The sequence below is a fragment of the Hyla sarda genome, chromosome 4, assembly GCF_029499605.1.
Source record: "Hyla sarda isolate aHylSar1 chromosome 4, aHylSar1.hap1, whole genome shotgun sequence".
NCBI lineage: Eukaryota > Metazoa > Chordata > Amphibia > Anura > Hylidae > Hyla > Hyla sarda.
The window spans coordinates 125564679-125580983 of NC_079192.1; the positions used below are offsets into that span (position 1 = coordinate 125564679).

Genomic DNA, 16305 nt, shown 5'->3' on the forward strand with positions numbered 1-16305 from the left:
GCGGACCTCTGTCCATCCCAAAATAAAACTATAACGGATATATTAGCATCAGAACTAGACCATGGTGCAATGGAAGAAGGTTTCCTAATCTGATGAATCACATTTTTATCAACACCATGCGGATGGCTGTGTGTGTCACTTACCTCAGGAAGATAAGCAATTTGACCGTGAAGTAGGAGATATCGGCGCTGGATAGAGGAACCAGGAGGAGTGCAGCATAAAATCAAGTTGGGTTTATTAGATGCAACGCGTTTCGCTGCGCATGCGCAGCTTCATCAGGCATGGCAAGGTTGGGTTCACAGGAGGTATAAATACCTCCAAGTGTTAACCCTTTATGTTACATGAAATTATACATATCAAAAAGGTATAACAATCAGAATATATAAACACCACATGAGATACATATCACTATTCATATCATATATATATATGATATGAATGAATATGTATACATATATGATATGAATAGTGATATGTATCTCATGTGGTGTTTATATATTCTGATTGTTATACCTTTTTGATATGTATAATTTCATGTAACATAAAGGGTTAACACTTGGAGGTATTTATACCTCCTGTGAACCCAACCTTGCCATGCCTGATGAAGCTGCGCATGCGCAGCGAAACGCGTTGCATCTAATAAACCCAACTTGATTTTATGCTGCACTCCTCCTGGTTCCTCTATCCAGCGCCGACATCTCCTACTACACGGTCAAATTGCTTATCTACTGCCTCTTAGGAGGGCTGCGGATGAGGACACAAGCATTTACAGGCGCTTCCCATTGTTGTGTGTGTGCACACAACCAACTCTGGTAAGCGGCGTGGAATAGATCGTTTCCCTTCCCTATGGGCCTGACCTGCTGATCCCGCACATGGAGCGCCTTCTGCTTTCCTTTTAGATTATCTACTTACCTCAGGAAGGTATTTATGGTAAAGTAAAGGAGAATATAGTAATAATGCTAAATAATACACTGACTAACCATGACATGCAAATCCTCATCAGTTGGCCCTGCAGCCTCAAAACTTTCCAGATTGTCAGCAGAGCGCTTGTATTGGATCTTGGTTCCTGCCACATCGAAGACTCCAGGGTAATTTATAGCCCAGTTGCCATTGATGACATAATGATAATTTCGATTTCTTAAGGCTAAAATGATAAAAAGAAAGTTGTGTAAAGTCAAAGCGCAACTGAACAGAGGGAGATTTCGAAACGTACATTCCACAGCTCACTTAATAACCCGACATACCATGATGCCTGGCTCCACAAAGTGGTGGGCAGAGCAACGTTACCTCATTTTACTAGTCCCTGTAATTTATAGGTGCTAATACTAATGAATATAAATGTAGCCTCATATTTTATTACCGATGATTAAGTAATACATTAAGATACAATGAAAGCAGGCAAATAAAAAGCAAACTTTATGGTCTGGACATGTCTTCAGAGTCTGTATTTTGTTTCATAACTCCGGGTGATGAAGATGCCTGATTTACCCCGCTCCCTGGAGAACGCTAACAGCCAACTATCTGAAATGGATTTATTTTTATCTATCCATTGCCAAGGAACCGCCACACAGAGGCCTCTACTCTAAGAATATTTCATCTCTTGTTTATTAAACACAGAATACTAATAGGAACACCTCATGCGTTGTGGCATTTACACACTGCCAGCTGTAACTTAGAAAGAAAAACTAGGAAAATGCTCTGTTTCCTTCCTGGAAATAAAGGAGCAAGTTTAAACATATCTATATATATAAAACTCAATGGGGGATATTTATCAAAGCTGTCTATGTCCCGCATCAATATAGACCAAACTACAGAAGGTTAGGCCGGTCTATTGTGCGCCTAATTTATCAAAAGGCGCACGGCTCTTGGTAAATTCTGTGCACAGACTTCGGGATCTATGCTTTTATTTAAACCTGCTCCAGTATGGTCTGACATTTCAGCGTACTTTCAGCTGATGCGACTTGTCGCTGAAAAGTCGCTTTTGATAAATTCAGCACCAATGCATTTTTACATCTAAAATAGACTAAAATGCATCATGTTCTAAAAATCCTATAAAGCAAAAGTCGCAGAAAAGTCGCACATATTTAGACTGCGACTTTCTGTGCGACAAATTTAGACAGGAAAAAACAGTCTAAATCCTTTGATAAATCTCTTCCAATGTGTGTATGTGTGTGTGTATGTATGTATATTTGTGTGTGTGTGTATGTGTGTGTGTATGTGTGTATGTGTGTGTGTATGTGTGTATGTGTATGTGTGTATGTATGTATATGTGTGTATGTATGTATATGTGTGTATGTATGTATATGTGTGTATGTATGTATGTGTATGTATGTATGTGTATGTATGTATATGTGTGTGTATGTATGTATATGTGTGTATGTATGTATATGTGTGTATGTATATGTGTGTGTGTGTGTGTTTGTGTGTGTATGTATGTATATGCGTGTGTGTGTGTATGTATGTATATGTGTGTGTATGTATGTATATGTGTGTGTGTATGTGTGTATGTATGTATATGTGTGTATGTATGTATATGTGTGTGTGTGTGTTTGTGTGTATGTATGTATATGCGTGTGTGTGTGTGTGTGTGTGTGTATGTATGTACGTATGTGTGTATGTTCCAGCATCACGTCCAAACGGCTAAAGATATTAACAGGAAACTTGGCACACATGTTACTTATATGTCAACAACAAACATAGGATAGGTAATTTAACCCTTACTCACCCTATTTGCCAGGGGCGGGGTTTTTGCTTAAAGTCCCATACAAGTCTAAGGGAAATATATGTTACTGTATAACTTCCAAACAGCTGGAGATATTTCGATAATACTTGGTCACATGTTACATATATGTCCACTTAAAATATAGTATAGTTAATTTAACCCTTAACTACCCCCATTTGTGAGGGTCGGGGTTTTTGTTTACAGTCCCATACAAATCAATGGGAAATGTATGTTATCACATAACTTCTGTGCGGTTGGAGATATTTCAATAATACCTGGTACACATATTACGGGTCGGGATAGGAGGTCAGGACAGGAGGTCGAGATAGGAGGACAGGATAGGAGGACGGAATAGGAGGTCGTGATAGTAGGTTGGGGTAGGAGGGCAAGATAGGAGGACGGAATAGGAGGTCGGGATAGGAGGACGGAATAGGAGGACGGGATAGGAGGACGGGATAGGAGGTCGGGATAGGAGGTCGGGATAGGAGGACGGAATAGGAAGTTGGCATAGGAGGTCGGGAGAGGAGTTCAGGATAGGAGGTCGGGATAGGAGTTCAGGATAAGAGGTTGGGATAGGAGGTCGGGATATGGGGTCGGGATATGAGGACGGGATATAAGGTTGCAATATGGGGTTGGGATATGGGGTCGGGATATGAGGACAGGATATAAGGTTGCAATATGGGGTTGGGATATGACAACAATATATGATGACGGGATATGAAGTCAAAAGCTTCCTCCTTTGTTGATTTTCCTCCACAACAAGGATTAGGAAGGAAAAAACTGGCAAAGCCGGGAACTCAGCTAGGATATATATATATATATACACACACACACACATTTTGAATAGTAAAAATAACAGCTTGGATAGGGAAAACTGCAAATCCTGCAAGATTTTATTGTTTACAAAACCCACAAAGCACAAATTAAATATTTGTAATAAAACTGTCAGCAAGCAAAAAATAAGACTATAAAACTTCTACTGTGGTTTAGTAATGGTTTTCTTTTTTTTTTTTTTGCTTGCAGCTTCAAGCATTTGGCAAGTTTCCTCAAAGATTAAAGACATTTCCTAATCAAGACAAACAAACTAACCTTGTATAAAGACAAACAGAATCCTATAATAGTGTGCTGGCAGTCTGGAGGGGCTATCACATCACGACAGCACATTGTTAACTGTAGACAGCGACCGATCACCGCAGGTCCAGCCTCAGAAACCCCCGCCATCAGCTGTTATAGCCAGGGGGAGATACAGCCAGCCAAAAATTGGCCGAGTCAGCCAGAGCTGCTGTTCAACACATCTCTACTTCAGCTAAGGTTATGTTTACGCCTAGATTTTTTTTTTTTTTTTTTTAGGTATCTAAAATACACATATCTATGATACACGGAGCTGCAATCTGCACATGCCAATTTTTTCTAAATTTTTTTTGTTACAGCTGACGTCATTACAGCTGTATCAGAGCTCTCTGATGACATCATGACCACGGTGCTCTCTTCTGACATCTCTGTCCATTTTAAGAACTGTCCAGAGTAGGAGAAAATCCCCATAGCAAACATATGCTGCTCTGGACAGTTCCTAAAATGGACAGCAGAGGTCAGAAGAGATCACTGTGGTCATGACATCAGAGGAAATGCATTTCTTTTTTTGATTTCTCCTTAGTATACAGCCCCTAGAAAGTACTGGAAGGATTAGGATTTTTTTAATAGAAGTGATTTACAAATCTGTTTAACTTTCTGGCACCAGTTGATTTAAAAGAAGAAAAAAAAAGTTTTCCACCAGAGTACCCCTTTAATACCCTTTTGTGACTCAACACAATCATAGAAAAAAATAATAAAAAGAGCTTACAGTGACTACTGTGTTTTAACATTCTCCTATACAGGTTTACATAACTCTCCAGCTCTCCATTACTCTCTTAAAGCAAACACTTAAATCTTCCAACTTCGTAGATATTTGTCACTCAACAGCAAGTAAATGGTGAAGTAATGCAAAACTACCATCTAATTAGATGACTTATCTTAAAATCCTCACTTGGAAAGTGTTGGAGAATGGAAAAATTCCAGCGCAACATGGTGCCAGTGATGAGTCAGTGACGGAAATGTACGTGTGATGATTGACAATTTGTCTTCCACATAACTAACTTGTTTCCATACATAGCATTCAACACGTATGAATTCAGAAAAACAGATCTCATTCCCAAGAGGTAAGAAATAGCACGATAAGATGTAGTAGGAGGCTGGATAAATCAGGCCTGCCTTACTTAGGCTGATTCTTGGGCAAGATGTTACCTGTCTGTCTTGCGAGTCCAATGAACAGATAAGAATATGTTTACGTAAAGGCCAGAGGGCTGTGACTGCCTCCTAATGAGATATTTCGGCTCAGATTAAACACAGGCTTTCCTTGATTATTTGGGGGAAAGTATGTAATTCTTTTTCCATGACATATAACTTCGATGGAACTATGTACAGATCTAGATGGGAATAAAGTAATGAGGAACTGGTGGAAGCGTAGATGAAAGCTTGTAGATAACTTAAAGAAACATGTTATGACAACATAATTCTGTAGGATTTACAACTGTGTCAGCTCTCCTCTTCCACCGACATACCATTACACCCAACCTTCACGAGAAGTTTTAATTATTGTGCTGTCAGTGGGTGAATGAAGTAGTTAACATGCCCCAGGGGAAATATTGCAAGCCATACGCCCATTACATCAATACTATAGTATTTGGTTCCTCATTCAGTTAAGAAAGAAAGAAAGAAAACATTTGCTTATCAATTCCAGTGCATTTAGGGACTTTTCAATGGGATTCATTAACCCCTTAAAGGGGTACTCCGGTGAAAACCTTTTTTCTTTTAAATCAACTGGTGGCAGAAAGTTAAACATATTTGTAAATTACTTCTATTAAAAAATCTTAATCCTTCCTGTACTTATTAGCTGCTGAATACTACAGAGGAAATTCTTTTCTTTTTGGAATGCTCTCTGATGACATCACGAGCACAGTTCTCTCTGCTGATGTTCTTATAATAATAATAAGTCTTAATTTATTGTTGTCCTTAGTGGGATTTGAACCCAAGTCCCCAGTGCTGCAAGGCAGCAGTGCTAACCACTGAGCCACCATGCAGCCCTCAGCATACATCTGCTATGCATCTGCTATGCATCTGCTATGCATCTGCTATGCATGGTTGCTAAAATGGACAGATGTCAGCAGAGAGCACTGTGTTCGTGATGTCATCAGTGTTCCAAAAAGAAAGGAACTTCCTCTGCAGCATTCAGCAGCTAATAAGTGCTGGAAGGATTAAGATTTTTTAATAGAAGTAATTTACAAATATGTTTAACTTTCTGCCACCAATTGATTTAAAAGAAAAAAGGTTTTCACTGGAGTACCCCTTTAAGGACCAAGACCATTTTGGCCTTAAGGTTCAGACCAATTTTATTTTCGCATTTTCGTTTTTTCCTCTTCGCCTTCTAAAAATCATAACTCTCTTACATTTCCATCCACAGACCCATATGAGGACTTGATTTTTTGCGTCACCAATTGTACTTTGTAATTACATCACTTATTTTACCATAAAATGTACGGCGCAACCAAACAAATATTATTTATGTGGGAAAATTTAAAAGAAAACTGCAATTTAGCAAATTTTGGAAGGTTTTGTTTTCACGCTGTACACTTTCCGGTAAAAGTGACATGTTTTCTTTATTCTGGGGGTCAATACGATTAAAATGATACCCATGTTATATGCTTTTCTATAATTGTACTGCTTAAAAAAAATCTCAAACCATTCCAACAAAATTAGTATGTTTGAAATAGCCCCATTTTGACCACCTATAGCTTTCTCATTTTTCAGTATATGGGGTGTACATTTACGTCTATTGTCGCTAAGGGGTTAAAGTGGTACTCCGCTGCTCAGCATTTGGAACAAACTGTTCCAAACGCTGGAGCCGTTGCCGGGAGCTCGTGACATCATAGCCTTGCGCCCTCATGACATCATGCCCCGCCCCCTCATGACGTCACATCCCACCCCCTCAATGCAAGTCTATGGGGGGGGGGGCGTGACAGCCATCACGCCCCCTCCCATAGACTTGCATTGAGGAGGTGGGGTGTGATGTCATGAGGGGGCAGGGCTATGACATCATGATCTCCCAGCATTCGGAACAGTTTGTTCCAAATGCTGAGCAGTGGAGTACCCCTTTAAATACTTATAGGGTTGAATTTTAAGGCTGTGTTCACACATTCAAGTTTTTAAATGAAATTATTTAATATAAAGGCAGGAATGGATCAGAAAAGATGGTAAATCTCAGTTTGTCCTATATAATTGCAAATTAAAAACTGGAACGTGTGAGCTAAGCCTTTTCAATTTTATGTAAACAGATTCCTAATTTTTTTTATACAATGCTACTTTTATTTTCTGTATTATTTTCAAGATCTCTGCCTGATGTTTGTGAACGAAAGCATCCATGTCTATATCACAAGTGCAGGACTTATTACAAGAGAGAATTGTAATAACAAGCCCCATGCTTTTGTTTATTGGACAAGAGGAGGACGGATTTTCACAACAGCAAAAAGACAGGGGTGCTGCTGTTTTTGGAAGAAATTTGCTTTGTGTTTCTATACCTGGATAACTCCTTTAGGGTGCACTTGCATGCCTGTAACCAGCAGCGGGTTTCCCGTTGTGGGAAACCTGCTGCCAGTCACGCTACCATTCATTTCACCGAGTCCATGGACAGTCTGCAATAGTGCCAGCTTTGCAGAGTGTCGGTGGACCAGCTGAAATGAATGGTTGCATGACTGGCATCGGGTTTCCAGCGGTGGGAAGCCCGCTGTTAGTTACAAGCATGTGCACACACCCTTAAAGGGGTGATCCAGGAAAAAACTTTTTTTTTTATATATCAACTGGCTCCAGAAAGTTAAACACATTTGTAAATTACTTCTATTAAAAAAATCTTAATCCTTTCAGTACTTATGAGCTGCTTAAGTTGAGTTGTTCTTTTCTGTCTAAGTGCTCTCTGATGACACCTGTCTCGGGAAACGCCCATTTTAGAAGCAAATCCCCAGAAGCAAACCTCTTCTACTCTGTGCAGTTCCCGAGACAAGCAGAGGTGTCAGCAGAGAGCACTGTTGCCAGACAGAAAACAACAACTCAACTTCAGCAGCTGATAATTATTGAAAGGATTAAGATTTTTTAATTGAAGTAATTTACAAATCTGTTTAACTTCCGGGAGCCAGATATATAAGTTTTTTCCTGGAATACCCCTTTAAGCTATACTGACACATAGCTTGAACATTGAGTATGTCCATATTTGTATCCTAAATAAAGAGATCTGATCTCACCTAGCGCACAGTTTATAACCGATCTATGAGGGTGAGGTCACAATGTGGACAGCCACATGCATCTGAAATGCAGCAACATTTTTTACCTGAGTGGTCACGTGCATTCACACAAAGTGTAGTCTAGGCTGGGGTGAGAGTGTGCAAACATTTACAAGATTACATGAAAATGGCAGCAATGTGGAAGCAAAAGAGCTGCAAACGTTGTGCAGAGAAATGTGTACACAATGATAAATTCATCCCCTAACTCTCCAAATCCTCCAGTCAGAAGCCTGTAGTCTGCCGAATATTAGACATTCCTGGCAGGTGTATTATAAGGGGAACAACTTCAATATATCTGTTCTTTAATACTTTATACTTTAATGAGAAAAACTTTCCCTCAACTGTAGCTGGATAAATGTGTCCTCTCTTCTTTGTATGTATAATAGAGTCATATACGATAGGTAGTAAATAGCAACAGGAATCAACAAGACAAAATGTTAGCAGACAGGTAACAGTGACAGATAGAAAAGGTCTGGCACATGTCTCTATTGTGATTTATTAAGTGGATGAAAGTGCTTAGGATTATGATTTACTAAGTGTTTACATGGAAAGTAATCCCATTTCAAGCAGTGAATATTTTATTTTTACTCTTTAGGCCTCATTACTAATGTGACAAGTGGTAATAAAGTCGTGTAGTAGAGTAGTGTAAAAGATAAAGATTATTCACGTGGCAAATCACCAATACTGTCCATACAAACGGAGGGTCCGTCGTCCCTTAAAACTGCTACTGTTCCTCCACCCAAGACCGAGTACTGTATATAAGTTTATCAAGCACAGTCTGCAGGAAAAGCCCTGCACCACAGGCGATGGAGCACAGAGTAGAGGACCTACCTTCTGGGGGCATTTACCTAATGGAGGGGAAATACCTACCCGCTGGGGACCTACCTACCCACCCCTACCCAAACCCCCTTACCAATCATACTATGCAGGGTCCCACAGGAGACATTATTTAGAGTACTGAGAGTAGGGAAAAAATTTAAAATGTGCTGGAAAAAGAGCAGAACCCAAGATGTTTCGCTGCCAGATTCTGCAAAGATGAATCGAGGTTGGAAGAAGAAGTCTTTATGGAAGTCTGAGCCAGATAGAAAAGGAAAGGAAACAACTCCAAGATGGTAATAGGGTATGTGCAGCTCACAGAAAAAATTATGCGAGGTTAACACCCCAATGAGAACTGAAGAAAGAAAAATATACAAAAAATAGATTAGTCAGTCCTATATCACTATAAAAAGAAGACACCATCTGTAAGTGACGGGATGCACTGAACTGTAATCACTTTTATGCTCTGCAGAGCCCGTGTAGTGCTGGGATCACAACTATATGGTCACTGTATGATGGGTACTGGTCTGTGTAAAGGGCTTTTTATTCAGTATCAGTATGGTGGTATTATCCAGTCACTAGGTGATAGTAATGGTAGTTGTCATGGTATGGTGCAATTACGTGTGCCTTGTACAGTGGTGATATTGGTGATATTGGTCTATGTAAAGTGGCTTTTATTTAATAACAATATGATGGTAGTATGTAGTCACAGCGGTAGTAATATGTTGTCCTGGTGTGGAGGTATTATTTTATTTTTATATGGCTTTTTCAAAAGATTTATGCTCTGCAGGCTTCATCTGTTCCTGAGCTAGAGTGGATCTTCACCTTTCTCATGTACAGCATGCACACAAAGAGATCATGCTCTATACACATACACAATAAAAAGCAGAGACACTGAGGACATTATAGAGTACTACTGACTCAAGCAGTAGGGTGATATCCAATACATAAATGAAAAAAACACAAGATAGACCTGAGCTGGGTGTGTGTGTGGGGGGGGGGGGGGTGCTGCAAAGTTGCCTGATGAGAGGAGAAATTGTAATTCTTCTCCAATGTTTCTTACATGTGCGTGCACTATTGATTTTTGAAGAGTTTGTTGAAACATCATTGCAATTTACAGCATAATGTTTAACTGTTAAATATAGAAATGCTACTGTTGCAGAACAAAACATGGGACACCATATCAAATAGTCCAATAAATATCAATAAGTTCACATTGAGACTGGGTGATCCCTCCCATTCTCAAGCAAACAAGCATGGCTCTGTGTTTGTCTTCCTTCAGCAGTGTATTCAAAGACTATGGACCATTTGTGGATTTATTTATGACTGCTGACTGGTGAATTCCATTATTGTGTGCAATGTAATTTGCAACTATATATAGTGCCCTTTAACAGTAGCATTTCTCAGGGAAGATGGCTTATCATTTTGCAAGAACACTATTGGTGATTTATAAAACATAGAAATGGAAAGCACGGGGCACTCACCCAACTTCTCTTGGCAATCAGATGTAACTCTTTATTTTCATACTACTGTAGCATCAGGGGAGCGGAGAGGGAAGGTGGCGTGGGGGAGGAAGATAGGCCTCCCGTCCTCCTCCCCCACGCCACCTTCCCTCTCCGCTTCCCTGCTGCTACAGTAATATGAAAATAAAGAGTTACGTATGATTGCCAAGAGAAGTCTGGGTGAGTGCCCCGTGCTTTCCATTTCTATGTTTTATGCCTACTTACATGCCAAATGTGAGCACCCTGTATTGGAGCCTCCATTAATGCCGGAGGAGGTTGCTTAGTATTGCTTTTTTTGTACGGTGGTGCCAAGATGTCTTCTACTGTCACTGTACCATTGGTGGTTTACTGCATGATTTAAATATATACCGTATATACTCGAGTATAAGCCGACCCGAGTATAAGCCGAGACCCCTAATTTCAACCCAAAATCCCAGGAAAAGTTATTGACTCGAGTATAAGCCTAGGGTGGGAAATACATCATCCCCCCGTCATCATCCAGACCCCCGTCATCATCCAGACCCGTCATTAACATCCTCATCATCATCACCGCCGCCTGTCATCATCCCCTTGTCATCATCCCACACATCTCCCCTTCATCATCCCCTTATCATCCCACACATCCCCCCTTCATCATCCCCTTGTCATCATCCCACACATCCCCCCTTCATCATCCCCTTGTCATCATCCCCACCCCCCTTCATCATCCTCTTGTCATCATCCCACACCCCCCCTTCATCATCATCCCACACCCCCCCTTCATCATCCCACACCCCCCCTTCATCATCCCACACCCCCCTTCATCATCCTCTTATCATCCGCCCTCAGTGGTCTTCAACCTGCGGACCTCCAGAGGTTTCAAAATTACAACTCCCAGCAAGCCCGGGCAGTAGTTTTGAAACCTCCGGAGGTCCGCAGGTTGAAGACCACTGCGGCCTTCAACATCATCCAGCCCCCTCTCACCCCCCTTTAGTTCTGAGTACTCACCTCCGCTCGGCGCTGGTCCGGTGCTGCAGAACTGTCCGGTGAGGAGGTGGTCCGGTGGGATAGTGGTTCCGGGCTGCTATCTTCACCGGGGGCGCCTCTTCTCCGCGCTTCCGGCCCGGAATAGAGGCATTGCCTTGACAATGACGCAGAAGTACGTTGGCAATGAACGCACCTCTGCGTCGTTGTCAAGGCAACGTGACTATTCTGAGGCCGGGCCCGAAGCGCTTAGAAGAGGCCTCCCCGGTGAAGATAGCAGCCCGGAACCACTATCCCACCGGACCACCTCCTCTCCGGACAGCCCTGCAGCACCGGACCAGCGGAGGTGAGTACTCAGAACTAAAGGGGGTGAGAGGGAGCTGGATGATGTCGAAGGCCGCAGTGGTCTTCAACCTGCGGACCTCAGGAGGTTTCAAAACTACAACTCCCAGCAAGCCCGGACAGCCGATGGCTGCCCGGGCTTGCTGGGAGTTGTAGTTTTGAAACCTCTGGAGGTCCGCAGGTTGAAGACCACTGCGGGTGGAGAGTTCACTCGAGTATAAGCCGAGGGGGGTGTTTTCAGCACGAAAAATCGTGCTGAAAAACTCGGCTTATACTCGAGTATATACGGTATCTATCTATATCTATTACGTAGTATGCAGACAAGTGTGTGCCGTAGTCTATGGACATCCACATACCTGGAGCATTCTCTTGTAGCCTGTACTTACCTAGATAATTATTGCTCTTGTCAGTCACCCTTATATTAGTGGCACCTGCAGGGATCAAGGTCACTTCATTGTATCCAAAGAGGCCTATAAACGACAGTAATGAGGAAAGATAAGTCCTGCCAAAATGTTACAACCATTTTAAACAAGAATAAACACTTTTTCTCCCTTCAGGGCTGTCATTCATATTATGGACTGGAAAGCCTGAAGTATTTCTATGGGCAGACACTACATAAAGTCATGGCTGTAAATGGTGGCACCCCTGAAATTTTTCAAGAAAATGAAGTATTTCCCACAGGAAAGGATTGTATACACATGCTCATTCCCTATGTGTATATTGTAACTAAACCAAAAAAGGGAGGCAAAAAAGCAAATTGGACATAATGTCACACCAAACTCCAAAAATGGGCTGGACAATATTATTGGCACCCTTTCAAAATTGTGGAAAAATAAGATTGTTTCAAGCATGTGATGTGCCTTTAAACTCACTTGGGCAAGTATAGAAATTACATCTGAAAGCAGATAAACAGGAGAGAAGTTCACTTAGTCTTTGCATTCTGTGTCTGTGTGTGCCACACTAAGCATGGACAACAGAAAGAGAAGAGAACTGTCTGAGGATTGAGAACCAAAATTGCGGAAAAATATCAAAAATCTCAAGGTTATAAGTCCATCTCCAGAGATCTAGATTTTCCTTTACCAAGAAGTTTGCAACCCATGGCGCTGTAGCTAATCTCCCTGGGCGTGGATGGAAGAGAAAAATTGATGAAAGGTGTCAACACAGGATAGTCCAGATGGTGGATAAGCAGCCCCAAACAAGTTCCAAAGATATTCAACCTGTCCTGCAGGCTCAGGGAGCATCAGTGTCAGAGTGAGCTATCCGTCAACATTTAAATGAAATGAAACACTATGGCAGGAGACCCAGGAGGACCCCACTGCTGACACAAGAGACATAAAAAAGCAAGACTACATTTTGCCAACATGAACTTGAGTAAGCCAAAATCCTTCAGGGAAAAAATCTTGTGGACAGATGAGACCAAGTTAGGAGCTTTTTGGTAAAGCACATAATTCTACTGTTTACCGAAAATGGAATGAGGCCTACAAAGAAAAGAACACAGTACCTACAGTGAAATATGGTGGAGGTTCAATGATGTTTTGGGGTTGTTTTGCTGCCTCTGGCACTGGGTGCCTTGAATGTGTACAAGGCATCATGAAATCTGAGGATTACCAATAGATTTTGGGTCGCACTGTACTGCCCAGTGTCAGAAAGCTGGGTTTTCGTCCGAGATCTTGGGTCTTCCAGCAGGACAATAACCCCAAACATACATCAAAAAGCACACAAAAATGGATGACAACAAAGCGCTGGAGAGTTCTGAAGTGGCAGCAATGAGTCCAGATCTAAATCCCATTGAACACCTGTGGAGAGATCTTAAAATTGCTGTTGGAAAAAGGCGCCCTTCCAATAAGAGAGACCTGGAGCAGTTTGCAAAGGAGGAGTGGTCCAACATTCTGGCTGAGAGGTGTAAGAAGCTTATTGATGGTTATAGGAAGCGACTGATTTCAGTTATTTTTTCCAAAGGGTGTGCAACCAAATATTAAGTTAGGGGTGCCAATAATTTTGTCCAGCCCATTTTTGGAGTTTGGTGTGAGATTATGTCCAACTTGCTTTTTTTCCTCCCTTTTTTGGTTTAGTTCCAATACACAAAAAAGGAATAAACATGTGTATAGCAAAACACATGTTACTGCAATCCTTTTCTGTGAGAAATACTTCATTTTCTTGAAAAATTTCAGGGGTGCCAACATTTATGGCCATGACTGTAGGTGCAGGGGTTAATGAGCACAGGGTTGATATATACACAATAACTTGTGTATATTGAAACATGAATGTAAAGAATTCCATTTACTAACACTGGGAAGGAACCGGATTGTACTCAGCTGCTTCCAGGGAATTGTGACCAGACAATTTTCTTTACACAGGTATACCTACATGTTTATTTTGGATCACTCATTTTACTGGTAAAGATTGTTTGTTGCTAAGGTAGAACCTACAATAGGTAATACATAGGAAGTGATATGAAATGCTATACTACATGGTTTAAGACTAAGTAATATTACACATTAGTCAAATATAATTTCATCAATTAAAAAGGTGTTAACTGATAATAATACCCAGCCAGATGTTTCCTCTGGAAAAGCTACAGCTATACAGGAAATGTGTGTAACCCGCTGGCAGCTCAAATAATACATAGATAAGTCAGAGAACCACTGTACGGTCACTTTGATCTAGCTATACGATTTTTTTGGTCATACAAAACTAGAAACAGGGGGTTTCCCTGGGATGCGATTAGTTCAGTTTCTTACACTTGAAAAAAAGGATGAGATGCAATATTGACTTACATTGCAAAAAGAAAGCTGGATTAATTTTTCTTAATTCTTTAAAAAGGGTTATCCAAAAATGTAAAATTATCCCCTTTCCATAGGATAATGTATAACTAGTTGATCAGTGGAGGTCTTACCATTGGGACCCCCACTGATCAGCTTCAAAACATTGCCGAGTCCAGTGCTTAGTATCTGCCATTAAGCCTAATAATAAGTTACCTCTTCTTTATCATCGCACATAGAATGACATCTGCACAAATCACATAGCATGCCTAGAAAAGTCTCCCGTATAAATGAATAGGGTCCCCTCCAGTCTATCTTTTCTATGTCTATGGGCCTTGCTGTAATGCATCACTTTAAATGCTGTTAAAAGCAGCTCATGTCCCCATGATAATGTACAAAAAGTTAAATTATAACATTTGAGACAAATTAGAAAATAAATATGCTTCAGTATTTACAGGTCATACGTTCTTTTAAATAACCTTAATCACATCTGTTGTATGGTGCCTATAAAACCAAAGGTGGATGGATGGAAGTGGATTTGTGCAGGTAAAATGTGCAGTGGAATACTATAGCAAGCAAGTGGAGGAGATTTTATTAAATCTCATCCATATACAACAACATTTTATTTTGCACATTTACCTTTTTCCTGTGGTGTGTGTTTTTAGATCTACAGCATGGTAATTTCCTTTTTAGATTTTCACTGAAGATTTCATCCCTTTCAGCGTAGCAGGGGTCAAATCTGAAGTTCATCCACAGTAGAGGACTGCAATGGGATTGGGATCCCACAGGGCCCAATATAAAACATGCAGGGGAGGGCAGTTTTTAGTCTTGAGAGAGCAGGCGGCCACAGAACATACAGAAGTTCCTGCAAAATCCTATGCACTTCCAAAATAACCTCTGTGCAGCGGCAGCCTGGTCCTGGGCTTTGATGGTGTTCCCTTTCCAAGCCAAAGGTGTCGCATATGACAGATCACTGGGAGGAAGTGATCATCACATTGTATGGAGTGATAAAATGGCACAAGGGGGGTGATGAAATGGCACATGGGAGGTGATGAAATGGCACATGGGGGGTGATGAAATGGCACAAGGGGGGTGATGGAATGGCACATGGGGGGTGATGAAATGGCACATGGGGTGATAAAATGGCACATGGGGTGATAAAATGGCACATGGGGTGATAAAATGGCACAAGAGGGGTGATGAAATGGCACAAGGGGTGATGTAATGGCACAACAGGGGGGATGAAATGGCACATTGGTGGGGGATGATGAAATGAAGTAAGGGGAAGGTGATGAATTAGCACAAGGGGGTGATAAAATGGTCAAGGGGGTGATAAAATGGCACAACAGGGGGGATGAAATGGCACATGGGTAGGGGGTGATAAAATGGCACATTGCTGGGGGATGATGAAATGACACAAGGGAGGTAATGAAATGGCACATGGGTAGGGATGATAAAATGGTACAAACGGGGGGGGGGGGTGATGAAATGGCACAAGGAGGGGTGATAGAAAAAACCACAAGTGGATGGATGGGGGTGATGAAATGACACAAGGAGGAGGTGATAAAATGGCACAAGGAGGGGACAATAAAATGGCTTAAGGGGGAGAGCTGATGAAATGTAGGCATGTGAAATGGGCATGAAATGAGGTAAAGGGGAGGGGGGGGGGGTAATAGACATGGACATTTCATTTTCAAAATCTGGTCACCTTGTTCTTATATGTTCCCTATATTGTTTCTTGCTACTTCCTAGAATCATCACTAGAGAGATGGAGTTTCTCTCTAAAACCTGTAACAGAATGTTTGAAAGAGCAAGTAGGATTGGGCACATGT

General features: G+C 41.3%; 1 protein-coding gene across 5 annotated transcripts in view; it reads right to left on the reverse strand.

The window, feature by feature from the left end:
* Nucleotides 1–16305, reverse strand: part of LOC130368423 (ADAMTS-like protein 5) — a 91501-nt gene that overhangs the window by 24748 nt on the left and 50448 nt on the right. For all 5 annotated transcript variants that reach the window (XM_056572061.1, XM_056572059.1, XM_056572057.1 and 2 more), the window contains 2 exons: nt 12098–12181; nt 981–1144 (listed from right to left, as the gene is read on the reverse strand). In XM_056572061.1, the coding sequence (XP_056428036.1) occupies nt 981–1144; nt 12098–12181 (248 nt within the window). The remainder of the gene's footprint in view (nt 1–980; nt 1145–12097; nt 12182–16305) is intronic.